This window comes from Odocoileus virginianus, chromosome 17, assembly GCF_023699985.2.
Source record: "Odocoileus virginianus isolate 20LAN1187 ecotype Illinois chromosome 17, Ovbor_1.2, whole genome shotgun sequence".
Taxonomy (NCBI): domain Eukaryota; kingdom Metazoa; phylum Chordata; class Mammalia; order Artiodactyla; family Cervidae; genus Odocoileus; species Odocoileus virginianus.
The window spans coordinates 54,840,728-54,867,231 of NC_069690.1; the positions used below are offsets into that span (position 1 = coordinate 54,840,728).

Below are 26,504 nucleotides of genomic sequence, written 5' to 3' on the forward strand. Positions count from 1 at the left end.
TGCCCACCCAACCCAGAGCTCCATGCATCAATGCACTGAACCCCCCCCAGTAACCCTGGTGGCTCAGATGGTAAAGATTCTGCGTGCAATGCAGAAGACCTGGGTTCAGTCCCTGAGTCAGGAAGATCCCCTGGAGAAGGGAATGGCAACCCACTCCAGTATTCCTGCCTAGAGAATCCCACGGAGAGAGAAGCCTGGTGGGCTACAATCCATGGGGTCGCAAAGAGTCGGACACAACTGACCTACTAACTCGAACACACAGTATCCCAGAGGTAGGTGATGTTATCATCTCCATTTTACCAAGAAGGATACTGTGGCACAGAGAGGTTAAGTAACTTGCCCAAAGACACACAGCACCAGAAGCAGTCTGACCCTGAAATCTGAGCTCCTTCTGTTCATCCTGAACCTCAGGGCTCCTGGTCAGGATAGAAGGTCTCTTCCTTCCCACCCCTCCTCCAAATCTCCCTCAGCCAGTATTGTTTGGGGAGCACTGTCGTGGGTTATGGGTGGATGGAGAGGAGGATTCTTTCTAGGAAGCCCAGCCCCTGTTGCATGGCCCTGAGGTTGTCTCAGCCCCGAGCCTGCCCCGTCCCTGATCTGAAAAGTGAGCCGTAGATGCAGGACAGAAGCCTGTGTTGGGGGCGGGGGGGTGGTGAGGCCTCGGTCATGCTCGGAGGAGGAGGCTTCTGGGAAATATGTGACACAGCCCCTTCTGTGCCCAGAGAGCCATGTTCGATGTGGAAGGACCTTCTTCTTAATTTCCCTTTCTGCTCTTTCTTTTCTGCAGAACTCCCCGGAGCCCCAACTAACCTGGGCATTTCCAACATCGGCCCGCGCTCCGTGACCTTGCAGTTCAAGCCAGGCTATGATGGGAAGACCTCCATCTCCCGCTGGCTGGTGGAGGCCCAGGTACAGCCTGCAGAGGGGAGAGCAGGCAGCCTGCCCTTTGCTTTGGCCATGCCCCTGCTCTTGAGAGCAAACTGTGTGCGTGTTTACATCCGTGTGAATTCCATATGAAGGTACATAAGGCCAGGTACACCAACAGTGTCCACAGTTCCCCTCCGCTTCACCTGTACACACACACACACACACACACACACACACACACACACACACTCACTCACTCTGATCAGGGTGGCGACCTGCTGGCCCAGAGAAATGACCAGGTGCCTCCGTTACACATGGTTCTCAGCTTGGCTGCACCAGGGGAGTGTTCAGAAATTCCAGTGCCTGGGTCCCACCCCCGGAAACTTTGATCCAGCTCGGGGTTTTGGCTGCGCTGAGCCTTTGTGGCTTTGCGTGGGCTTTCTCCAGTCGCGGTGCACAGGCTTCGCACTGCGGTAGCACATCTCGTTCTGGAGCCCCGGCTCTAGAGCCAGAGCCTCAGTCATTACCGAACGCGGGCTCAGCGGCTGCAGTTCGCGGGCTCCAGGGCCCAGGCTCAGTAGTTGAAGCGCCTGGGCTTTAGTTGCTCCGCAGCACGTGGGATCTTCCCAGGCCAGGGATCAAACCCGTGTCCCCTGCATTGGCAGGCAGATTCTTAGCCACTGGACCCCCAGAGAATCTGCTAACTGGGGTTTTAAAGAAACATGCCGGGTGTTCAGGAGAATCACCTGGGAAGCTTACTTACTAAACACGCAGGCTCCTGAGCACCACCCACAGGGGTTCTGACTGACTTTAACGGGCATGGCCCAGGGGTGGGTTTGTATGGTAACAAGTGTCCCATGAGATTCTGATGTAGGCGGGCTCGGGGTCGCCCTTGAAGTCATCTTTAAGGGCCTGGAAAGAAGGGGGCCCCAGCTGGTGCCCTCCAGGTGAGCCCTGGGGTTTGTATCAAAGCCTTTCACAGGCCAGGCTGCAAATCCCAGAAGCTGGGGCTCGGAGCACCCCCAGCTCAGCCTGATGGGCTGGCCAGCTCTAAGGGGGTCTCATTTTGCAGGTGGGTGTGGTCGGGGAGGGAGAGGAGTGGCAGCTGATCCACCAGCTCCCCAACGAGCCCGACGCCCGCTCCATGGAGGTGCCCGACCTCAACCCCTTCACTTACTACAGGTACGGGGGCGCGAAGGCGAGGGGCTGCCCGGACAGCAGCGGGCTTTGGGCCTGGGGTCACCCTTGTGCTCACCCTCCCCCACCCCCGTCTCAGCTTCCGCATGCGCCAGGTGAACATCGTGGGCACCAGCCCACCCAGCCAGCCTTCTAGAAAGATCCAGACCCTCCAGGCACCCCCTGACATGGCCCCAGCCAACGTGACCCTGCGCACGGCCAGTGAGACCAGCCTGTGGCTCCGCTGGATGGTGAGGCTCCCGTGAGCGCGGGGGGCGGGGTGTGGGACGTCTCCTTCTGCCTCATCATCCTGCAGAAGCGGGCGTCCACTGGATCATCTCCAGCCCCCTTCTCAGTTCTGTTTATCAGTCTTAGCCAAACGAACAAATGTTCTACATGACAAGGAGTTAGCAAACATTTTATTGAGCGTTGCCATGTGCCGAGCATTTTACCTTTTTTCTTCCGTAAAATCCTCCCACTAATCCTGCAAAGGACACATTACTATCCCAACTTACAGCTAAGAAAACTGAGGCTCAGAGAGGCTACGCGTTCACCCAGTCACACAGCTCCCTGGGGTGGTTCTGGGATTCAGACCTAAGTAGTCTTGCCCACCAAATCCGAGAATGAGGGGCTCCTCCTGAGGTTCAGGGGGAGTTGGCAGAGGCATTAAGCTCTGTCCCCATAGACCGGGGCTCCACGTCCATGGTCATTACCCCACGTGACCCTGCATGAGCTAGTAATACACGTGAGGGGTTCCCCTCCTGCCAGGCACTGTTCTGAGTGTTCTGAGTGCTGTCAGTGTTGACATTGAGCCCTCTCCATGGGAGCCTGTGACAGTTATCCTGGCCCCACTTTACAGATGAGGAAACTGAGGCAGAGAGAGGCGGGATAACTTTCCCAAGTAGCCTTCCCTCCATCCTCCCACACCCCCTAGTTAACAGTAGGGCTCAGAATTCCAACCCAGGGAGTCTGGCTCCCGAAACCCACTGCCATAAACCCTGAGCATGCTTTTGTTCCTGGGGAATAAAAGAGAACATTTCTCCCCCTGAACATTCCCCCGGGGCAGCATTTCCGGGATGAAGCCCTGCAGAGCAGCAAGCCAGGAGGAATTCCTGGACGAGGAGATGTGCGGCCAGCCCTGCACAGCCCAGCTTCTTAGAAAACCCAGGAACCCTAGCTTCAGGGGGAGCTTGCCCGACTCAGCTCCACCTAGCCCCTCCAGCCACCAACTCTTTTTTTTAAACATCTGTTTATTGATTGATTGATTTCGCTGCATCAGATCTTAGTTGCCACGTGTGGGATCTTAGTTGTGGCGAACAGACTCTCTAGTTGCAGCACGTGAGCTCAGCAGTAGCGGGGCCGGGGCTGCAGTTGCTCTGTGGCATATGGGATCTTAGTCCCCCGCCCAGGGGTCAAACCCACGTCCCCCGCATTGAAAGGCGAGCTCTTCACCACCGGACCACCAAGGAAGTCCCCACAGAACTCCTTTTGGCCTCCACTAAAGAAAGCTGAGCGCCAAAGAATTGATGCTTTTGAACTGTGGTGTTGGAAAAGACTCTTGAGAGTCCCTTAGACTGCAAGGAGATCCAACCAGTCCATCCTAAAGGTGATCAACCCTGAGTATTCATTGGAAGGACTGACGCTGACACTGAAACTCCAATACTTTGGCCACCTGATGAGAAGAACTGACTCACTGGAAAAGATCATGATGTTGGAAAAGACTGACGGCTGGAGGAGAAGGGGACGACAGAGGATGAGATGATTGGATGGCAACACTGACTGGATGGACATGAGTTTGAGCAAACTCTGGGAGTTGATGATGGACAGGGAGGCCTGGCATACTGCAGTCCATGGGGTCACAAAGGGTTGGAAACGGCTGAGCGACTGAACTGAACTGAAAGATCTCTTTACTTGTTTTCCCAAACTCAACTTAAAAAGCACTGAGCTCTGGTTTATCAGAACCAAAGCTTATCAGGGTTATGGTTTATCAGGTCTTTCTGCCTTTCATTTACGTAGACAGCCTGACGGAGGCGCTGGTGGCTGTCAGCCCTGGATGAGTGCTAATTATGAAGGATGAGCCCTGTCCCCCTCCAAGGCGCGGGCACCGCGCGGAGCTGTCCACCAGCCCAGCTCACCACCCCCCACCCCACTTCCCTCCTCTGCTCCGCTCCCATCCAGGCTGGCTCTCCACTTGCCCCCTGCCCCTCACTCTAAGGTTGCCAAGTACTAAAAGGCTGAGACGTCCAATACCCAGGGTGGGGGCCGGAGGGGCACAGAAGGCAGTTGCTGGGCTGTGCGGGGCCCTGGGCCCCTGGGGCCCCCCTAATGCGCCCCCGTTACCTTTCCTTAGCAGGCGAGGGGGCCTGCGTCCCGGGCCTGTCTCGAGCTGTCAGGCGCATCGATCGCTGCCTTAATGGTCTCTGGTCTGTTTCACTAAGTGTCTGTAGGAGGGGGGCCGGGGAGGGAGTATGGAGGGGGCGAGGCAGAGGCTGAGGACCTGAAGAAAGCGGGTCAAACCTGGGGGCCTGTGGATCAGGAGCTCTTTGGGGAAGCAGAGTGGGGCCCAGTGAGGGCTGAGGGCACCCCAGCTCCAGCCCTGCCACCGTCAGAGCAGGAGTCTTCTAGCATCTGCCCGGGATCACAGGCTGCCCCCGACAGGCCCACCCCTCCACTGTGGATCGGCACCGCGCAAGTTCACCCAGATGACCTTAAGGCAGTGGCCTCAGCCTCACCAGCCTAGTCATAGGCCAGGAGAGGAAGCTGTCTTTTTTTTTTTTTCTCTTCACCGAGACTCCAAGACGAAGAGGGAGGCTGAAAATGCAGCAGGAGAGATGGAGGTGTGCTGGGTGGAAGGACTTCCTGACAGCAGCTCCTGTGCGAGAGATGCTGTCTCCGCACGCTTTTTCTCCAAAGGCAGACATGGGCTGATATTGGGCACGTTGTAGGCAGTTAAATAAGTATCTGTTGGCAGACAGAGGGAGAGAGTTTAGTGGCAGAGATAACGCCAAAGGTGCCACGTGTTAGACAGCCTTTACGCCTCTCCTCTCTGGGCCAACCACATCCCTCCCCCGGCAGGGTCGTAAATTTGTCATATGCATGGTAGAGTGGATTCTGCCTCTCCTCTGAGCCCAGGGCGAGAGTCAGGGGGAAGGTGGGGCCATCAGAAACACAGAGTCACACAAGCAAGCCATGCTCAGCGATGAGCCTGCCTCACACAGGTGCCGACAGGCTGGACGGTGGGCTGGGTAGTCCCGAAGGCTCCCTGGAAGAGGCAGCAGGAGCCTGGCAGGTCTACACAGGCGGGCCTCACAGCAGTCTGCCCACCCCGCCCCCCTGCAGCCTCTCCCGGAGATGGCATACAACGGGAACCCCGAGTCGGTGGGCTACAAGATCAAGTACAGCCGGGCAGACGGCCACGGCAGGACGCTGAGCCACCTGGTCCACGACCGCGTGGAGCGCGAGTACACCATTGAAGACCTGGAGGAGTGGACGGAGTACCGCGTGCAGGTGCAGGCCTTCAACGCCATCGGGAGCGGGCCCTGGAGCCAGGCGGTGATGGGCCGGACCCGGGAGTCAGGTACCGCTCCCCTCCCGCCGCCCGAGAGCCTCCCGGTCCCAAGGGCACTAAGGCCGGCGCTGCTGTGCAGAGATGCCCTGGGCTCATTCACCTGCTGTGCTCGGCGTCTGGCAGAGCATCCTGTGTGTGTCTCTAGTACCCGATCCTTCCCTGCACTGCTTCCAAAGTTAGGGGGACAGGTTCCCGGGAGGAGATTCCTGGCTCTGTGCCCTTTAACCCTGACCCCAGTGATGCCTGCAAGACTCCATGATTGGAGGTGGGGGTGGGGGGGGAAGAGGGTGCGGGTTGGGTTAGCTCTCAGAACATTCCAGAAACCCAAGCAGTGGCTCACAGGAGCCTGGCAAGGGGACACCCTCAGAATATGTGCCCCCAGCCTGCAGGCAGCCCTCATCTGTCCACATGTGGTGGGTACCCTGTGGCTTCTTCCTGACGCCCTTTAGATGATGGCTCCCTTCCCACCGGGCTCCCCCCGCCCGCATGCCCGCGGCTGCACTCGCAGGAAGTGCAGGCTCGTCCTGTCATGAGTCTGAGTGGGGGTCACAGGGGTCTCACCTCGAGCCAGAAGTAGCACGTGTGATGCTCCAGAGCCAAGAGCATCACAGTCGCGGGATAATTTGCTGTTTGGGGACTGCGCCCCCGTTCCTTCCCCGGACCCCCTCCACCCTCCACTGCGGGGTCCACGCTGGGTCCTGAGCACCTCCTCCCCTCTCCCTCACCCCCAGTTCCTTCCTCCGGCCCCACCAACGTGTCTGCGCTGGCCACCACCTCCAGCAGCATGCTGGTGCGCTGGAGCGAGGTCCCCGAGGCTGACCGCAACGGGCTCGTGCTGGGCTACAAGGTGAGGGGCTCCCTGCTTCCCCATCCAGGCACCCCATCCTGGCGAGCCCCTGGCGCCCAGGACTCTGCCTTTCAGAGTGGACACGGGGGATCTGCCTGCCAGCATCCACAGGTCACCACGGCAACCAGAGAGTCCTCCCTTGGGGGTGGGATAGCTTCCCATGAGGGCTGGGGGTCCTGGGGGGGCAGCTCCACCTCCCCCAGGAGGCCACATTGGGCCACTCACTCTCAGCCCCCACGGGCCCAGATTCAGTTTCCGTCATCTTCTAGAATTCCTCCCGAGCCTGCACCTACAGCCCCAGCCTGGAAGTCATGAGACATCCCAGCTCTGCCGCTCCTGGCTGTGTGACCTTGAGCAAGTCAGGCCCCTCTCTGGGCCTGTTTTCCCAGCTGGATGCTCTCCCAGGAACCTCCAGTTTAGTGCCTCTCTGTGTCCCCCTCCCTCCCCAACACTAGCTTGTGTAACCTGGGGACCAAGCCCCTCCAAGGAGCCCTGGGTCCACCCACTCATCCTCACCCCCCCACCCAGCTCCTGGGGAGGAGACAGGACACGTTCTGGCAAGACCAGAGCCCGGCCCGTGGCCCTGACCCCTGCGCTGGGCTCTGACAGGTGCTATACAAGGAGAAGGACTCGGACGCCCCACCCCGGTTCTGGCTGGTGGAGGGGAACTCTTCCCGCAGCGCCCAGCTCACAGGCCTGGGCAAGTACGTGCTCTACGAGATCCAGGTGCTGGCCTTCACGCGCATCGGCGACGGGGGCCCCAGCCACCCTCCCATCCTGGAGCGGACCCTAGACGACGGTGAGGTCACACCCCTGGGGGTCTGGGGGCTGCACTTCCTCCCCACCCCCACTGCCCCTGCCCAGCCCTACCCCTCCTGGGGTCCCCCTCTGCCCCAAGGGGAGCTGTGGCCTCAGGCTTCCCCCAGGGGAGTGGGTCTCTGAGGGCCACCTACCCCTGCAGGGAAGGCTAGCTACAGACCTCACCCCTAAGGGAAAAAAGTGTGCAGGGGCCTTCTGACATCCGATCCAGCCTCTCGGGCAAGAAAAGGGAATCTGCACCCCTCTGGATTCTTGTCCCCCTGGGGCAGGCTCAGGCCGAGCGCAGGTCTGTGCAGGGGAAAGGCCTGGTTTTCCCTTTGCACAAGCCTATGGGTCCTGTTTGCCAACGAGTGACGCCAGCCGAGCTCCAGGCAAAACGCCCCACCAGAGGCCGCCCTGACAGGTCCTTTCCCCCCGCGTCCTGCCCACACGCACCCTCACACGCTGCTCTGCACAAACATTGGTGGGCTCGGGCCAAGAGGGCCAAAGGAAGCCCAAACACCATATGTCTCTGTGCTCGAAAGCGATAAATCAAGCTAATGATCTGTTAAATTAAATATGTTCTGTCCTCCCGCCTTGACAAATGTACCCTCCTAATGACCTGGAAGGCCAAGTTCAAATTTAGAAATCTCAGCTTCCTTGGCGTTCCCGGTGGGATGGAAGCAGCACAGGAAAACCTGTGCCCCCTGGTTCTCTCCCCTCCTCACCCCTTCCCCTCTGGCCCCTACCCGTCAGTCTCCATCCACATGCGTGCCCCGAAACAGCCGCCCGTTGGCCATTCCCAGGTCCAGAAGGGCAAGTCTGAACCCTCGGGAGGGTGGATCCAGGGAACAGACCCAGGAAGCGTGCTTGGGGCTGTTTGGACAGGGCGCCCCAGATCTGAGGATTCCAGAGAGAGGTCTGGAAAGAGGAGTGGTGCGGGCTCGGGATGGGCACTTCCATTTGCCCCCAGGCTGGAGCCTGGGTCCCTTCTACTTCCTGCCAATTAATACGTAAACCTCCCTGGTCACATGTCCGTGCCCCGTGCTCACACGCAGACACACACTCCCCCGCAGCTCACTGAGCTGAGCGGCCCCGTCCCCCTCCTCCCCCCCGAGCTGTCCTGCGGGAGTGGGGTGGGTCGTCCCCCGCCTCCCCCGAGCTGTCCTGTCCTGCGGGAGTGGGGTGGGTCATCCCCCATCTTCCCTGAGCTGTTCTGCAGGAGCCGGCGGGTCTGGGCCCGAGCGGCGGCCGCACCGTCACCTGCTCCTCCCTTGTCCCCCCAGTCCCGGGACCGCCCGTGGGCATCCTGTTCCCAGAGGTGCGGACCACATCCGTGCGGCTGGTCTGGCAGCCCCCCGCTGCCCCCAACGGCATCATTCTTGGTAAGGCTTTCCCCTTCCTGGGCCCTGACTGCAGGAAGCAGGAGGTGTAAGATACAAAGGAGGCAGATTCGGCGCTGGCAGGAGGGAGACTGAGCCTAGGCAGCACTGACATATCCTGCAGAAACGTTCTGACTCCTCCCACCGGAAATCTCAGTCTGGCCGAGGACAGATCTGTGGTGGCCTGGGGGGAGGGGGAGGGGTGGAGGGGGGTTTGGGGTCAGCAGATGCGAACCCTAGAATGCACGGACAGGGAGGTCCTACTGTGTCGCGCAGAGAGCTGTGTTCAGTGTGTTGGGATAAACCACAATGAAGAGAATGCTATAAAAGAATGTGTGTGGACACATATAACTGAATCACTTTGCTCTACTGCAGAAATTATCACAACATTGTGAATCGACTAGACATCAACTTAAAAAAAAAAAGAAATTCCATCTGTAAGATGATCAGCTGGAGGGCACGGTCAGGTTCAGGTCTCTTAAGGACCATTGATTAGCTCTGTACCCCCACAGAGGGGCAGGAAGGACCACTGATTAGCTCTGTGTCTGCACAAGCCTCAGGGCCCCAGCCGACGGGCCATCTGATAAACCTCGGCCACGGTTTCTAAGTGTGGCCAGGTGAGGGTGCCCTGATGGGCTCAGCCCAGGGGCTATCAGAGGTGGGAAACGGGGCTCCCGGCCCCCAGCGGGGATGCTGCAGATGGGAAGCGTCATTTCATATGCAAGGCTGCTCCCCTCACACACACACTCAGGAGGAGATGCAGGGTTGGGATCAGCAGCTGTGTGGACTTGAGCCCATCAGTTCCTCCCACGGCCTCAGCCCTCACCTGTCACGTGGGGGCTGGACCACCTGCGTCCAGTCCAGGGCTCTCGATCCCGGCCCCTCCTGGTGAGAGCCATGCCTCTGAGACAGTGGAGGCAGGGAGGGCACACGACTTGGACTCAGAAAGACCTGGGCTGGCTGGACTTCCAGCTCGGTCACTTCCTGACAGGTGGTCTGGCCTCTCTGAGCCTCAGTGTCCTCCTCGGGGGGCTGGGCTGGGGGGTGGGTCAAAGACAGTGCACGGAGCACCAGTCCAAGACCCCCAGAGTCACACTTCCCGGGGGGCAGCTGAGGATGGGAGAGAGACCCAGAGGGCTTCAGGATGGACCACAGCCACAGCGGTCGTGGGCTCGGGGCCCCAGGGGCAACCTGCTCCACCTCCCAGCACTGTCCCCCCCACCCAACAGCGTACCAGATCACGCACCGGCTCAACGCCACCTCGGCCAACGCTGCTGCCGTGGAGGTGCTCGCGCCCAGCGCCCGCCAGTTCACGGCCACCGGCCTGAAGCCAGAGTCCGTCTACCTGTTCCGCATCACGGCCCAGACCCGCAAGGGCTGGGGAGAGGCCGCCGAGGCCTTGGTGGTGACCACCGAGAAGAGAGGTGACCATCCCCTGGGGCCGGGGAGAGGGCGGGCGCTCACCCCCTTTCCTGGTGCCCCGCTGGGGGGTGGGCCAGTGACAAGCTGTGAGTCTCTTGTCCTGGTCCCGAATGGAGAGTGGGCTCCCATCTCTGTCCCCAAGGCCAGCACGGGCTCTGGTAGACTTCCGGGGAGGTCCCCTTCCCAGGACCCTGCTCTGAGCCGGTACTCGTTTTCCCAAAGGGCAGGTTGGTGAGGCCAGCTTCCCTCCTCGCTCCCCAGCCCCTTGACAGAGGGGTCCAGTTGGGTGCAAAACAGGGCCGCAGCCTGGAGCCCCGGCTGCCTTCGCCCTGTGGCCCTGAGCCGGCTTCTCACTGCGGATCGGGCTCCCCAGAAGCAGGCCTGAACCCCAGACCCCTGTGAACCTGATTTACCAGACAGTGTTCCCAGAAAAAACCCAGAACAGTGGTTCTCAACCAGGGTGACTTGGCCCCCTGGGGGCCACTGGGCAAAGTCTGGAGGTGTTTGGGTTCACACTTGGAGAGGAAAGCGTCCTGGCATCTAGTGGGTGTGGGCACACATCCCTCAACATGCAGGACAGGCCCTGTCAATAGACCCATCCACCCAAAGCCGAAGCACAGAGAACCACAGGAAGCGAGAGGGGACCACGCAGGGGCGGCAGACACGCCGAGTCCCGTCGCGGGAGCCGAGGGTTCAGCCTCACTCCATCAGGGCCAGCCTAGGTCCCATCGCATCCCCGTGCGGACACAGGGCAAAAGAGCCTGCATCCACACCTCTCACTGTCAGCCCTGGGGGGCGGGTGGGGTGGATTCTCAGACACCAAGGCCTCTCCTAGCCCAGGGGGGCTCCCGTGGTGCTGATGGTCTGGGCGTGGAAGTGGGATGGGGTGGGGAGGCAGGCGAGAAAGTGCATCTCTCATCCCCGCCGCGTGCTCACCTGCTCCTCCCCCCTGCTCTGCGCCCCCCACCCCAGACCGCCCGCAGCCCCCCAGCAAGCCAGTGGTTCAGCAGGAGGACGTGAAGGCTCGCAGTGTGCTGCTGTCCTGGGAGCCGGGCAGCGACGGGCTGTCCCCCGTACGGTACTACACGGTCCAGACCCGCGAGCTGCCCAGCGGCCGATGGGCGCTGCACTCGGCCTCTGTGAGCCACAACGCCTCCACCTTCGTCGTGGACCGGTGAGGCCCGGCGGCCGCCAGCATCTCCACCCCCGCCCCGCCCCTGGGGCAGCACCACCCATGGAGGGTCCCCTGGGAGCCTGGAGCCCACCCTGACACGGCTTCCACAGCCCCCATCCCCCAGACCCCTCCCCATCCACGCACATCCCCTACAACTGTGTCCAAACCTCCCTCCCCACCCTCCCTGGAGCCTTGTTAGGGCTGCCTCTTAATTATCTATTTCTGGAGCCTAGAAGCCCCCCCTTTGAGAGAGGCTGGCCACTCTTCATTAGCTGGATCCCGCCAGCCAGCCCACGTCTCCCTCTCCATCTTTAATAGGGGAGTGGAGCTCCGCTCCGAAATCCTGCCTTCAATTTAATTCCTACTGGGATGTATTTTTAATATTCCAGTTGACGTGACCGCGAGTTTTGAGCAATACTCTTCTCCTCCCCACCCCCACACCGCACCCCCAATAAATCAAAAAGGAAGCCATTTGCCTGGAGAGGAAATGAGCCTTATAGAGATGAAGTGCTGGTTAACTCTTGAGACCCTCAGCTCCTTCTGAATTTACTAAGCGCAAAAGCAGGCAGGCAGTTCTTGGGGGGCGGGGTCAGCTCCCAGTGGGGTTACTCTGCCTGCAGGCCCCTCCAAGGTAGGAAATATGTGGATGTTTCCACTTGGGGGCCCCTAGCGTCTAGCTGGGACCAAGGGTGACGCCACGCCCCGAGCCGGCCCAGTCTAGGGGGCCCCAGGGCCTGGCCTAAGCCCCAGGTTGTTGCCTTCATGGCAGACTGTCCTTCTGAGCCTCCCTGCTCCTGTCTGTGTAATGGATCCGCACCCTCCGGGGCTGCCCTGGGGAGACGGCGAGCAGAGATGAGGGACCTAGAAGGCCACCTCCAACGTTCGTGTCCAACCTTCCTCTGCAGGCTCAAGCCGTTCACGTCCTACAAGTTCCGCGTGAAGGCGACCAACGACATCGGAGACAGCGAGTTCAGCGAGGAGTCGGAGCCCCTGACCACCCTGCAGGCCGGTCAGTGCCCGCCGCTCGGGGCCCGCTCTCGGCCCGCTGGGCCGTTGCCGGGCGCTGGGCATTCTCTCTGTGGGGAGGGGGCCTCCAAAGATGGAGGGACCCTAGGCCTGCTGGATCCTTGGTCTGGCTCCCTGGGCAGAGTCCCAAGGAGGTTTGGGTCCGAGGGGCCTTCTCCAGGGCTCAGCACCCACAGCCAGCCTGGCGTCCTCACATCCTCTGTGCTCCGAGCTCACGGCCAACCCCAGGAAGCCGCGTCAGTGTGGGGAGGCCTGTGGCTCTGGGGGCAGAGAGGAGAGGCTCCACCCCCGGGTCTGGGCTGGGGTCAGGGTCCCGGCCCCTCCCCCCATCCACACTGTCTCTTCTTGTGCAGGAGTTGGGGCGGGCGGTGGGGGTGGACTGTGCCTGAAGCGGGACCAGTGTCAGCTGAACCCGGTTCCCACGGCCTCCCAGGGGCCCCCATCCCGCCCCCCAGAGCTCACCTGTCTGCCTTTCCCCCCCAGCCCCCGATGAAGCGCCCACCATTGTGTCGGTGACACCCCACACCACCACCTCAGTGCTGATCCGATGGCAGGTACCGTTGGCAGGCGGGGAGGGGTCCGTGTCCCACGCGGACTCGGTCACACTCTGTGCTCGGACCAGCAATTCACCAGCCCTGGCAGGACTGGAACACAGTACCCACATGCATAGACACGCACGCTCACATGTACACGGACACACCCTTCACTCCTCTCCCCTGGTAATCAGATTCCACCATGTACGCTTGTGTGGATGAGGACCCAGACTTGGGGAGGTGATGAGAAAGTCCCAGGTCACACAGCTACTAGCTGGCACTAGGTTCGGTGCCCTGAGGTCAGCAGAACCCTCGGACAGAGACGCGTGGGGCGTCCACAGTCTCCGTGAACCCAGCCCTGCTCTGAATGAAGGGGTTCCCAACAGAGACCAAACACAGCTGTGCGTGCCTCACCTGTGCCCGGACAGGCTCTGTCCTGTGAGCAGGAACCCACTGTCCAGGTGTAAAGAATCCCCCTTCCATCCCTGCCCACCCCCAGCCACCGCTCATGTGGGCACTGCCTCTCACATGGCCCGAGGAAGACCCAGGACACTTCTCAGAGAGCCGGTGGCCCCTGGGTACCTTCGCAACCCTCCCCAGCCCCCTGAAGTCCAGCCATGGGGCTCAGCAGGTCACCCCCAGAGGCCCCCAAACCAGGAACTAGTGTCTCCTTTTCTCAGGATTAGACAGGCAGGTGCTAACCTTTGCCCACCTGCAGTCCCCCTGAAGGGGAAGCCTTTGAGGAAGAAACAGGAGGGATCCCCCAACTCCCCCCCCTCCAGCCCCAGGCCCCACCTGAGGAGGATGGTCCAGGAACTAGGAGCCCGGGGAAGGCTGGAGCAGGGCGGGGCCGTCGTGATGGAGCGGCAGGGAGGTGCCAGCTGCAGCCAGGGATGCAATTAAGGAGCTCATAAAAGGCTGAACTGTTGCGGCAGGTTTTTTAGAAGAGGTGTCATAAAAGGTAGTTTCCACCTTCTCCAGAAGCCTGTCCTCCAGCTCATCTGAGGATGGGAGCAGAAAGCAAAGCAGAAAACGATAAAGACATAGAGGAGCAGCGCAGGGAGACACCCGCCCCCGGTCTCGCTGAGCAGCCGGCCAAGGGCTCTCCCTAGCTCCCTAATTCCTGGGAAACTCCAAGAGAGCTCGGGCAGGGTGGGTGACCGTGTGAGGCAGTTGCTAGACAAGGAGTGACACTTTAAGACACGCTCTGCATCCAGAGACGTGCTCAGGATCCCCACAATGCTGTGTGACCTTGGGCAAGTTACTTTCCATCTCTGAGCCTCGTTGTTCTGCTCTGTTCAATGGGAATGGCGTAGTGATTCCTGCCGTACCCTGCCTCACAGAGAATGCTCCAGGGATGGAAACGCTCGGAAAATTAAAGATGCTCAGTGCCACTTGGATTCCTTTTCCTGGTCCAGACGCAGTCGCTGCTCTGTGACTGCGGGAGGCGGGGTGGGGAGGAAGGGAAGGAAGGAGGGGCCGAACGGGAGGGGACGTGCCGCCCGGTCCAGCCCAGCCGGCTCCATCCTCCCCCTCCCGCCCTGCAGCCGCCATCGGAGGACAAGATCAACGGAATCCTCCTGGGCTTCCGGATCCGGTACCGGGAGCTGCTCTACGACGGACTGAGGGGCTTCACGCTGCGCGGCATCAACAACCCAGGGGCCAAGTGGGCGGAGCTCACCTGTGAGTGACAGCGGAGGGAGTTGGGGTGGGCGGAGCCTGAACCTCCTCGCTGCCCGGAACTTGGTTAACCCGAAACCCTGCCGCCCGTCCCTGTGTGCCTGTCACCCCGTCCCATTCAGTCATCACCAAGTGCATGTTTGCTTAGCACTTCACATGCCCCCGGAAGCTGGGGGGACACCAGGGAGCAAGACAGACAGGGTCCCTGCGCTCTCAGAGCTGGCAGGCTGGAGAAGGAGCCAGGTGCTGGAGAAGAAAACCCTGGTAGGGGTGTCTAAGACAACTGGCATGGCCGTTGTGCCGGCATATTCCAGGGGAGCCTAAAGCCAGTGTCAGAAAAGACGTCCCAGGGGATGGCCGTGGCGATGACCCTGTTGGATGATTCCAGGTCTTAAAGAAGCCGGGGGGTGGGGGGGGGGGGGTCCTGGCATGTGCAAAGGGCCTGAGGTGGGAAGGACCCAAAGCCAAGCCTGGTCGTGTCCCAAGAGCAGCAGTCTGGCCCCTTCTGTTTCCTCGGGGAAGTTACTCTTCTGCCGTGGGGTCCTAGGAACTCAGCCTGCCTCTGCAACTGGAAGGAACACACGAGCAGCCGAGTAGAAACCCTAGAGAGGCATTCAGGCCAGGGAAGGATGTGCCGTGCTTTCGGTTAGGACACTTACTTTGGGGCCTTGAGGATGATGGCTGGTGATGGGGCAGGGGGCCTGGGTAGAGGCAAATACGGTGACGTAGGTGAGAGCGTGAGGTTGGTCTCGAGGCAACAGGCCTGGGACAGAGTTGAGCCAGTCTGGGGGATGGCGTGCTGTGGTCCACGGCCCCCCACCACTGATTCATGCTGGGGACGCGGAAGGGGGTCGGAGGAATTGGTCCCCAGATGGGCCGTGGGACCAGACCAGAGACGGGCGGGAGCAGAGGAGCAGCTTAAGATCCTCTTGATCCATCTTGACGCTTCCTCCCATCCTTCTCTTAAACCCTCTGCGCCTTGTCTTCCAGAGGGTATTAGCAGACAACAAGATGATTGAACGCGCAGCCAAGGAAAATTAATAGAAAAAAACTCAGAAGGAGCTGATCCAACAGCTTGCATTCTTTTTTTTTTTTTTATCTTTTGGCAGACATGTGCTGGTGGTTGTGATTTTATAGGCCTGTGTATAATACAGTCATATTTCCTAGTAGTAAAATGGCTTCTGGTTCATATGAGGAAATTAACGACACCACTCCATCACGGCAGGAACTCAACCTTTAGACAAGGGCCCAGAGGGTCCCTCAGAACCATCTCCATCTGGGGGTGCTGGGCTCCCAGGGGCTCCTGGTGCCCTATGACCACCGGCGGGTGCACGCCAGGGTGGGGCAGCACTGTCTGCCCCCACCCAGCCTCCCTCCCGCCCCGGCCCCTAACTCAGGAATCTGGAAGCCCCTTCCCTCTGCATGTGTCTTCCCATCCTGCCCCCTCATCGGGGTCTCTGTGGCACGGGGGGGAGGGGTGTGTGTACTAACCTCCTCTGTCTGCTGTCTCCCTCTGGCCCCCTCCGCCCCCCACCCCCGCCCCGACCACCCCCCCAACCCCACCCCATAGCTTTCTACTCCATGCGGAACCTGAGCCGGCCCAGCCTCACGCAGTACGAGCTGGACAGTAAGTCCCCCGCACAGCGGCTCCCCGACAGGCCAGGCCTTCCACGGGGAGGGGAGAGGGGCCTCCACGGACGCCTGCCTGTAGCCCAGGGCTGCGCCCACCTCAGGCTGCTTGAGGAAAGGTGCCTTCCTACACACACGTGACTTCCCTGAAATGCAGAGAAAATCAGGGGATCTCCCAGGAGGGTCTGCCCCAGCCCTCATCCATCAGGACAGAAAAGAAAGGAAAAGGGCTTTGGCCTTACGCTCTGGAGAGCGGGGGATGGTGACAGGGGGTCCCCGGAAGGACCCAGTGGTCCCCCTGGTTGGATGCGCGGGGGGTCCGCGCTGCTGCCGCCCATCTCGTCCATCAGAGGCACTTGTCAGCTCAGCTCTCTTGCCTGCCAAGTTCCACCCTGAAGTGAGCAGAGCTCCTTCTTCCCCCAGGGACCAGGACAGGTCCCTGGCTGATGCCCCGGCCCCCCACCCTCACTCTTCCTAACATCCCGGAGGGTGCTCAGTTCTCCCCAAGACCCGGAGCCAGGGGGCCTCCCGTTAGGGGCCCACGTTGGATTGAGTTATTCATCTCCTTCCTTCCTCATGGGCACAGGGCCGAGGCTGTCAGGGTGGTTGGAACGCCCACCTGGGGAGGGGGAGCAGAGAGGAGCTCCCCCCGCCGCAGGCAGTGATGCCCCCAGGTGTTGGGCCCATTTTCCTGCAACTGCCCTGTCTCTCAGCTTCTAAGTGTCTCCCCCGAAGCACCCCAAAATAAGCAAGAACAGAGGGTTTCTTAGCCCCAGATTCGCACCCAATAAGCCCCTCTCTCTAAGGCTGAGCCCCGCCCCCATGTTGAGAGTTGGTTTAGGGAGACTGGCCCTGGGACGGGGTGGGGGGATGGGGAGGAGCTGGGAACCCGGCACCCCTGTGACCAGGGAGCCTGGGACAGGCAGGGAAGACGCAGCCTGTGACCCGGCGTGTCCAGGAGAGTTTGGATTCGCACCTGTTGTCTCAGCATGCATGTTAGCAGTGCCCCTTTCAGTCCTAAAAGCGTCTGGGATGGTCGCAGTCTGTGCGGGGTCCCAGGGGTGAGCCAGGGCGTCCCTCGCCGTGCTGGCCGCCCCTGCCCCCCAGCTCTTCCCAGTCCTTTCCTGGGCCTGCACTCCGGGGCCCAGGCTTGCCCGGGTGCGGTGTCTCAGCTCCCCGCAGCCTCCGCCCTCTGTGACATGAGCTCTGTCTCTCCCCTCCCCGACTGTCGCCCCCAGACCTGAACAAGCACCGGCGCTATGAGATCCGCATGAGCGTGTACAACGCGGTGGGCGAGGGGCCCTCCAGCCCCCCGCACGAGGTCTTTGTCGGGGAGGCAGGTGAGCCCCGCTGCGCTTCCAGCCCTCCCCACCCTGGCCCTCCCCTGCCCGGAGAAGCCCTGCAGGAGGGGGTCTGGGATCTCAGGGCCCCCACACATTCAGGACCCCTCTCGCCCCCAGTGCCCACGGCAGCGCCCCGCAACGTGGCCGTCCATGGCCCCACGGCCACACAGCTGGACGTGACGTGGGAACCGCCCCCGCTGGAGAGCCAGAATGGGGACATCCAAGGCTACAAGGTAGGGGTGCCCAGCAGGGAAGGGGGCCCAGGGGATCCAGGGCCCGGCGGGGCTTGGGAGGGACCCAGGTGTGGTGAGGGGGAGAGGCCCGGGTCTGCACCCGCTCCCTTGGCTGTTTGCATCCAACCCACTGAAATACACACAGCTGGAGCAAAACGCTACCCATCCTCCCGCCATCCCTGGGGCGGGCGGCACTCAGATGCTAGAAGCTCGGGCCACGCCCCAGCTTGTACCATCCCCGCAGCTTCCACAACCCCTGCCCAGCCCACCAGCTCCCAAAGCCAACGTGAGACCCCTTGAAGTGGTTATTTGGCCAACTCTAGTTACAGTATGGAGGCTAACTGAATGGCCAGTTAGTAAAGGACCACCGACAAGGTCTTGGAAATCTCTGTTTAAAGTTACTTCTAGATTTTAGACATCGACGTGTGTTATGAAAGGGTTCTATTTGTCTCCAGTATTTGCTACACCCTTTAGAACTTCCCTGGTCGCTCAGATGGTAAAGAATCCGCCTGCAAGGCAGGAGACCCGGGTTTGATCCCTGGGTTAGGAAGATCCCCTGGAGAAGGAAATGGCAACCCACTCCAATATTCATGCCTGGAGAATCCCATGGACAGAGGACCCTGGCAGGGTAGAGTCCACGGGGTCACAAAGAGTTGGACACGACTAAACAACTGACGCTTTCAGTTTTCACTTAAGACTCCTGAAAGCCTGCTAGAGTTGGTCGGTTATAATGATTGTACCCATTGCACAGATGAGGAAACTGAGTCCCGTGTTAGTGGCTCAATGAGGTCACCAAAAAAGCTGGCAGCAGAGAGGCAAACTCCAGGTCTGCTCGTCCTTGCCCTGTAGGGGGTGGGGAGGAAGCGCTGGGCACACAACCTCTGGGATGTGCTTAGTCACTCAGTCGTGTCTGACTCTTTGTGACCCCGTGCTATAGCCTGCCAGTCTCCCCTGTCCATGTGGATTCTCCAGGCAAGATACTGGAGTGGGTTGCCATGCCCTCTTCCAGGGGATCTTCCCCACCCAGGTCTCCCTCGTTGCAGGCAGATTCTTTACCGTCTGAACCACCAACCACTGGAGGAGGTGGCCACAGTGATGACAGTAACGATGGGCTGCTTGGCTGGACGCTCAGCCTGTGGCCATGTCTGCAGCCTGGCTCCCACGCCAGCGTCCGGCGCCGCCCTGGTTCCTGCTGGTGGTTTGGTGTTCCAGAGGGCGGTCCAGTGCAGTGGCAAGGTGGCGAGGGTGGGAGCCGCTGGGAGCTTCCTGGCTCTGCCCAGGTCACACAGGCAGAACCTGAGTTTCCGCAAAGGCCTTGCCGGGTCACACGGCTTGTGGAGACCCCATATTTAGGAGTCTGGCTCTGTGTGGGGTGACGAAGGCGGGAGCGAGAAGGAGCGACGTCTCGCCAAGGATGCTCTGAAGATGGATGACGCTCCTGAGCAGCGCCAGCTGGGAGAACTAAATATTGCGCCCCTAGCATATGCCTCCCCAGGGACGACAAAGGAGCCCGGCGGGGCCTGCTCTAGCTTGGCAGACACCAGGCTGGGGAGGTGTGAATGCCTCCAGTTAATGCACGATCCCCGGAAATGTGTGGGTGCCCAGGCACCATCCATCACACCGCCGACGTCCACATGCTCAGGGGAACGTCACAGCCAAGCGTGGACGCTGATGAGGGAAAGAGAATTGCCACCTCCCAGACCTGCATTAGGAGTTCCCTGGTGGTAAAGAATCTGCCTGCCAGTGCAAGAGACATGGGTTCAATTCCTGGACTGGGAAGATCCCCTGGAGACAGAAATGGCAACCCACTCCAGTAAACGTGCCTGGAGAATCCCCTGGATAGAGGAACCTGGTGGGCTGCAGTCCATGGGGTCACAAAGAGTCAGACATGACAGTGACTAAACAATAACAAGACCTGCATTAACATCCACGCTTGTCGACCTTAACGTCAACCGTGTGTTCACACCACCAGCCAGGGGTCGCGTCAGGGTGAGCTCTGACGTGTGGGGGCAGGCAGGTCGAGGCAGACAGCCTTTTCAGGAACACATGTTTATTGACTAGTTATCTTGTGCCGAGCTGTGTTCCCAATACTGAGATTAACTCAGAGACAGTGTGAGCTTAAACTGTAGGAGAGGAAGGCTAGTGACATACAAAGCAAAGAGCAGCTGCAGCTGGTAAGTGAAGAGGGTTAAGGGGCAGGTTTGAGACTTTAAATAGGGTCTTCGGGAGAGGACTTAATGAGGAACTGCCACGTTGAGCAAAGACGAAGGTGAACTGGATGTGAATCGCGTGGATCTGAGAAAGAGTATTCCAGAACAAGGGGGCTGACGAGCAAAAGCCCTGGGGTCGGTGGGTGCTTGACGCGTACAAAGCCCAGCACAGAGACCCGCATGTCCCAGCATGACGGAGAGCATTACCTGGAGCCTTCTGAGCTTTCACTGAACGAGATGACGGCCATGGGGGCCTTGGGGACAGAAGATGGACCTGGGTGACTTGGGTTTTTAAAGCTTGTGCTGGCTGCCGCATTGAGGGGAGTCTGCATCAGGGCAAATGCGAATCCATGAAGAGGTGGCGGCATCATCAGGTGATGGGGGTTTAGACCAAGCAGTAGCTGTGAGAAGCATTTGCTCTAGGTTCCATTTGAAGGGGAGAGCCAGCAAAATTTGCTGATGAGCTGAACATGGAAAGTGAGAGGAGGAAAAGCAACAAGCAGCTGGATTTCCAAGCAGTTGGATAATGGAGCTTCCAGTTACAGAGCGGGGCAAAAGGAGGAAGTGAAGCAGGGGGTAGGGGAGCCGGAGAAGGTTTGAGACATTTGTTGAGTGTCCGTGGGGAAACACTGAAGGGAGCTGGACACACAGGTGCGGAGTCCAAGGGAGAAGTTCCATGCTGGAGGTGTGAATGGTGAAAGCCTTCAGCATACAGATGGTACCAACAGCCTGGAGATTAGGCATGGTTAGATAGAAAACACCAGATGTCTGAAAACTGAGCCCCTGGACCAAAGCAAGTGATCGAATTCTCAAAACCCACATGAAGACTGTGCTTTCAGAAGGAGGGAGGAAGCAGATGTGCCAACTCTCCTGAGAGCTCAAACAAGAAGAAACCTCAGAGGCAGTTATTCAGGGATGGGCAGACCACAGCCCGTGGGCCTAATCTGGCCCCCAACTTGATTTTATAAAGTTTTATTGGCACACAGCCACACCCGTTTGTTTACAGATCACCTTTGGTTCCTTTCAAGTCACAGGCAGAGGTGAAAACTGCAACAGAGACCGTGTGGCCTGCAAAGCCTAAAATGTTTCTTACCTGACGCTTTACAGGAGTTTTCCAGAGCCCTGGATGATTACATTAAACCGGCCAAGTTCACGGGGGCTCTGATAAGAGTTCGGGGCAGGGGATGCCTGCTTGGAGTGGGTTCGAGAGAGAATGAGGAGAGGCAGCCAGTACTGACATCCCTTTTGAGGAGTTTTGCTTTAGGGAAAAGTGACAAAATAGGGTAGAGGCTGGAATAAGACAGTCAACGGAGGTGGTTTTAAGATGGGAGGAATAACTCGTGTGTGTGCTGATAGAAACGGTTCTGGAAAGAGGAAGAATTTCGTGATTCGGGAACGAGAGGAAGCTGTGGTGGGTGATGCCCTGGAGGAGGTGACAGGGGCTGGGATTTAGGGCAGGAAGGTGGGGTCACCTCAGTAGGGAGCCGGCAGTTCCGCCCTGGCCGCAGGAGGGAGGCAGAAGGTAGGGACACAAGGTGGGAGGTGGTCCAGGTGGCGAAGGGAGCGTGTAGAGTCTCCCGTGATGGCTCCGGTGCCCCGTGAAGGGCCTGCAGCTAGGAGCAGGGATGGGGAGGAAATGCGTGGAGCCATGAGGTGGGATACTGCGGTGGGTGGGCCAGACCAGTGTAACACAGTAGCCGGCCGCTCGAGGCCGCTGAGTCACACTGAAGGTGTGACTTTTCTCCAGCGACAGCAGCTATGTGACGTGAGGGCCTGGACCTGACTTCACTGAGGCTGAAGTCCAGCCTGGTGCCTGTGATGAAGCCAGAGGGGCAGGGACCCCGTGCTCTGTGATGACCTCGAGGGTTAGGAAGGGGTCAATGGCAGGGAGCTCCAAGAGGGAAGGGATATATGTTTACATATAGCTGATCCACATGGTTGGACAGCAGAAACTAACAACGGTGTAAAGCAGTTATACTCCAGTTTTAAAAAGCAGGCATGGAATTGAGAATAAGAGATAGAAAGTAGTGATTATCATTCATTCCTGCACCTGTTCCCATCAACAGACAGTGTTTATCCATCAGCAGATAGTTATTGATCACCAACAGGTGTGCCAGGCGTGATTCTAAGTGCTTAAGACACAAGGGAGCCAGAGATGTGGGCCCTCCGAGGAGCTGTTTCCTTGCAGACACCTGGCCACCACCGGCCCGTACGGCAGCTTGGCCGTGTGCCACCTGCTGGGGTGCTTGAGGCTCAGGCCCTTGGGCTGCTTTGCACAAATGTCATTGAACCGTCATCTAACAGAAGTCTGCTGGATTCAGCACACGCGGGTGAGACCCACCTGCGGAGGGTGCCCATTTATGGACATGTGGCGGCTTGGGTCCTGGACCCCCCTCCCTCGTGCCAAGAACGTGATGCCAGCGACTGGACGCCCCTCTCCTGCATCATCGCTTTTCTTGTTGTCAAACATGTTCCATCTTTTGAACGTCTATTCCTGACCTCACGTTTGCTTCAGCCATTTTTCCTGGTTGGCCCCTTTCTAGCATAAACCCTCCCCCAAAATGTCTGTGCCCCTTGCCTCTTCCCCATCTCTCTTGAATCCACTCCAAGTGGGTTCATTTATTCTTTCCAAACAGCGAACCCATGAACGAGTGATTTAATGAGGGACTATCTCAACTCCCACACGTCTACCCATGTCAGAAGACTGGAAAAAGAAAGAAAAAGGGGTTAGAAAAAAAAAAAACACAAGGATTTTATAGTACTGAGGCATCCTAACTGCCAGTTCACACATGCCAGGTGGGGACAATTTTATTAGCTTTTTCTCACTTTTATCAGCTTTCTCCAGGCAAATTGAGAAATTGAGAAGCCAAGAGCATGCAGAAACGCCTTTGGCCAGCAGGTGGTGCCAAATGTTCTCTAATCCACGCGGCCTGGGGCTCCCCGCGTTCCACGTGCTCCGGACAGAGTTCTGAAGCTAGGGAAGGATGCTCGGCCTCTCTGGCCGCTAGCGAGCCCTAAACCCCGGTTAATAAGAAGTAGAGGCCTTCCTCGGAATCCGCAGACGGCTCTCCATATCCGCGGTTCTGTGTCTGCCGATTCAACCCACCGCAGACCCTGTTGTACTAATCTGTTGAAAGCAATCCATGTAGAAGTGGACGTGGGTTCGATCCCTGGATCGGGAAGACCCCCTGGAGAAGGAAGTGGCAACCCACTCCAGTATTCTTGCCTGGAGAATCCCATGGACAGAGGAGCCTGGCGGGCTACAGTCCATGGGGTCGCAGAGTCAGACACAACTGAGCGACTGTACTATTTCTGGGTGACTCACACCTGCCGTCCAAGCGTGTGGATGGTTCGAGCGGAGATGTGTCTGAGACCCCGGGATCAGCCAGGGGCAGGGGGTCGCTGGGTCATGGTCTCCCTCACTCTGCCTCCTCTGTGCCCACAGATCTATTTCTGGGAGGCCCAGCGACGGAACCTCACGGAGCGGGTGAAGACGCTTTTCCTGGCCGAGAACGGCGTCAAGCTCAAGAACCTGACGGGCTACACCACCTACATGGTCAGCGTGGCAGCCTTCAACGCGGCGGGGGACGGGCCGCGGAGCACCCCCACCCGGGGCCAGACCCAGCAAGCAGGTGGGGGAGGCTGGCGGGGCGGGTGGGGAGGCGAGGGGGGCCCACCTGGCGCCTGGGCTCACGGGCGGGCGGAGGCAGCTGAGCGATCGGGGCTGGGTCTCCAGGCCCCACGGGATGCCCTTTATAGAGCGAGAGCACAGCCCACCCAGAGGGGCCCAGACGTGAGTGCTCAGAAGAGACGCGCTGGAACTGCCCTGGTGGTCCCATGGCCATGACTTCATGCCCCCAATGCAGGGGGCTTGAGTTCGATCCCTGGGCGGGGAACTAGATCCCACGTGCTGCAACTAAAGATTCTGCATGCCCCAACAAAGATCAAAGACCCCGAGTGGCACAGCTAAGACCCAGCATAGCCGAATAAACACATTTTTAAAAAGCAGAATAAGAGAGGCCCTATCTCTAGAAAGCCTTGGCCAGGGCCCACGTCTAGCCCTTCTTCCCCTCATCTTCCCACCAAAGCCCTCCTTGCCGACGGCCAGTCCACAACCAGCCAGCCCCCTTCTGCTCCCTGCCTTCTTCCCACCCGACTTGCTTTTATCTCCCCAGCTCTGACCATGTCACCATGTACTGTTTACTTACGAGCACCTTCTCTGGGCCTGCACTGTGCTAGATGCGGGGAATACAACAGTGAAGGAAACTGATGAGGCTCCCTCCTAGGGGGGCAGTCGACTGGTAAACAAGCATCTAGAGGGATTAACCTCGGGTGGCAGGGGGTGTGAGTGGTCTCAGGACGGAGGCAGGAGGTGGGCAGATGGCTTCGGAGAGGTGGGCCTGCCAAGGCCTGGCTGAGCGGCTGACATCCGGGCTGAGATTTCAGTGGGAGGACAAGGCCGGTCACGGGAAGTCCTGGAGGCGGGGAGTGGGGGTTTCCAGACCCAGGGACCAGCAGGTGCCAAGGCCTGGAGGCTGGAGGGGCCGAGAGACCAGAGAGCGGGCCAGGTGGCTTGAGAGAACGGGAGTGAGAGTCAGGGGGTAGTGGGTCTGGGGGCCTCGGAAGGAAGTCCAGCATTAATTCTAAGCATAATGGGGAGCCGTTGGTGGGGATAAGCAGCTGGGCTACAGGATCTCGCTTATGTTTTTGAAAGATGGCTCTGGCTGCTGAACAGAGGACAGGCTGATGGGGCGGCTGGAGGAGGCAGGGCGGTCCCTGAGGAGGCTGCAGGTCACGCAGGGGAAGAGCGGGTGGGGGTGCGAGGCCTGCAGTCCACACGGGGAGGGCACCCCTCCAGACGGCATCACTGCCACTCGAGCTGCTGTTCCCAGGGGGCACTGGTGGTAAAGAGCCCGCCTGCCAATGCAGCGGCCGTAAGAGACATGGGTTCCATCCCTGGGTCGGGAAGATCCCGTGGAGGAGGGCATGGCAACCCACTCCAGTATTCATGGCTGGAAAATCTCATGGACAGAGGAGCCTGGTGGGCTACAGTCCACGGGGTCACAAAGAGTCGGACACAACTAAAGCGACTTAGCACGAACAGACACTCATGCGCCTTCTCAGGCACTAGTGTGCACTTGATCTTGCCGGAAGCCCCTGGATGGGCCCGTTTCACGATGCGCACAGGCGGCTCGGGAAGTGAGGCTTCTCCCCACAGTCCCCCCGCTGGTCAGTGCGCGGAACAGAGGCTGGAGCCCCGGATATCTGAGCTTGTCCTGGGCTGTCTTCACTGCTCAGTCCCCTCCTTTGCCTGTCATAGAGCTTCCTCCTCGTGGATTTGAATACAAGCCTTTGGTCCTAACCTCGCCTCTTTCTCAAGCTGCTGCTCCCCCTTCTGTCCATCATCTTTCTCTTAAACAGACAGCGAGACCCCATGGAGTCCGTTCCCAAGTATCGTCCTCCTCGGGGACCGGCTCTGGCTCCGGGGGTCTGTCTGCCTGTCCCCACCACACTCTGTCAGTGTCATTGGCCGGATGTGGACCCCCGGGAGCCTGGATGCTTCCATCACTGGAACGGAGTGTTCCGCCTCACGTCCCTCTTGCAGAGTGGAGGCAGGAAGGGCCTGCAGACCTGACCTTCCCCCTTCACAGACGGCTCACTGACGCTGCCTCCCTGGGCCTGAGCGGAAGCCAGCCCGGATCAGCCCCCGCTCGGTGGGGAGGCAGCACTGGACAATAATAGCCTGGCCGTCCCCCTGCCGGAGCCAGATCGGGATGCTGCAAGCCGGACACTTCCCTCGCTTCCTCTCTGTCCTGCCCCTCGGGCCTCTCTCCTCCTATGGCCTCAGGGTCGGGTTCTCAGGCCAAGAAAACATCTTCCAGATAGTTGACAGGTCCTGGCTCCGGCTACTTCAGCCAGCGTGGTCTCTCTTGGCAGTAATCCCTGGGGCCTCATGACAAGAGAGAGGCCCTGTCCATGGCAGGGCTGGTTGTCTAATGCCCACCTGATGCTCAGGCCCAGGCACCTGCCCTGCCCCCCCAGAGAAGCCAGGACATAACCTGGCACCCCCGCCTCCACCGCAGTGACCCCAGGGGTCCTGCTCTCAGGGCCCATTAGCAGGAGGAAGCCTGAGCTCTCCCCCTTTCTGAAAACAAAATCCTCCTTTCTCCCAGTACTTGGACCCTGATGTTGGGGAGAGTGCTAAGGATGTCAGCGGGGGAGGGGAGGGACCCACTGCCCTCCAGTGACCCCTCCCGCCCTCTGTTGCTTCAGACCGCTTTCTTGTTTGTCCAGGGGCCCTCACGCCCCTGCTGGTTCCTCGGAACCAAACCCAGGGCTTAACTTCCAGAAGGGAGAAAACAAAGCCCCTCTGCTCTCTCCCTCCAGCCCCCAGCGCTCCCAGCTCCGTCAGGTTCAGCGAGCTGACCACCACCTCCGTGAACGTGTCCTGGGGGGCCCCGGAGTTCCCCAACGGCGTCCTGGAGGGCTACCGGCTGGTGTACGAGCCCTGCACCCCTGTGGACGGTGAGTGGGGCCCCCTCCAGCGGGGCTCCCCAAACCTGCCTTCCGCATGGCTCCCCTCCTTCGTCACTGCGCAGAGTCCACGCGATGAGCC

General features: G+C 59.6%; 1 protein-coding gene across 2 annotated transcripts in view; it reads left to right on the forward strand.

Annotated features, from left to right (window-relative positions):
• Positions 1-26,504, forward strand: part of SDK2 (sidekick cell adhesion molecule 2) — a 260,100-nt gene that overhangs the window by 205,003 nt on the left and 28,593 nt on the right. The window contains exons 22-38 of one of the 2 annotated variants that reach the window (XM_070480035.1): positions 788-909; positions 1,940-2,049; positions 2,144-2,294; positions 5,383-5,620; positions 6,343-6,458; positions 7,068-7,257; positions 8,543-8,641; positions 9,868-10,062; positions 11,033-11,234; positions 12,140-12,243; positions 12,744-12,814; positions 14,341-14,476; positions 16,044-16,100; positions 17,341-17,442; positions 17,563-17,678; positions 23,334-23,520; positions 26,276-26,413. In XM_070480035.1, coding sequence (XP_070336136.1) covers positions 788-909; positions 1,940-2,049; positions 2,144-2,294; positions 5,383-5,620; positions 6,343-6,458; positions 7,068-7,257; positions 8,543-8,641; positions 9,868-10,062; positions 11,033-11,234; positions 12,140-12,243; positions 12,744-12,814; positions 14,341-14,476; positions 16,044-16,100; positions 17,341-17,442; positions 17,563-17,678; positions 23,334-23,520; positions 26,276-26,413 — 2,334 coding nt within the window. The remainder of the gene's footprint in view (positions 1-787; positions 910-1,939; positions 2,050-2,143; positions 2,295-5,382; positions 5,621-6,342; positions 6,459-7,067; positions 7,258-8,542; positions 8,642-9,867; positions 10,063-11,032; positions 11,235-12,139; positions 12,244-12,743; positions 12,815-14,340; positions 14,477-16,043; positions 16,101-17,340; positions 17,443-17,562; positions 17,679-23,333; positions 23,521-26,275; positions 26,414-26,504) is intronic. The other variant, XM_070480036.1, reaches the window with a different exon arrangement.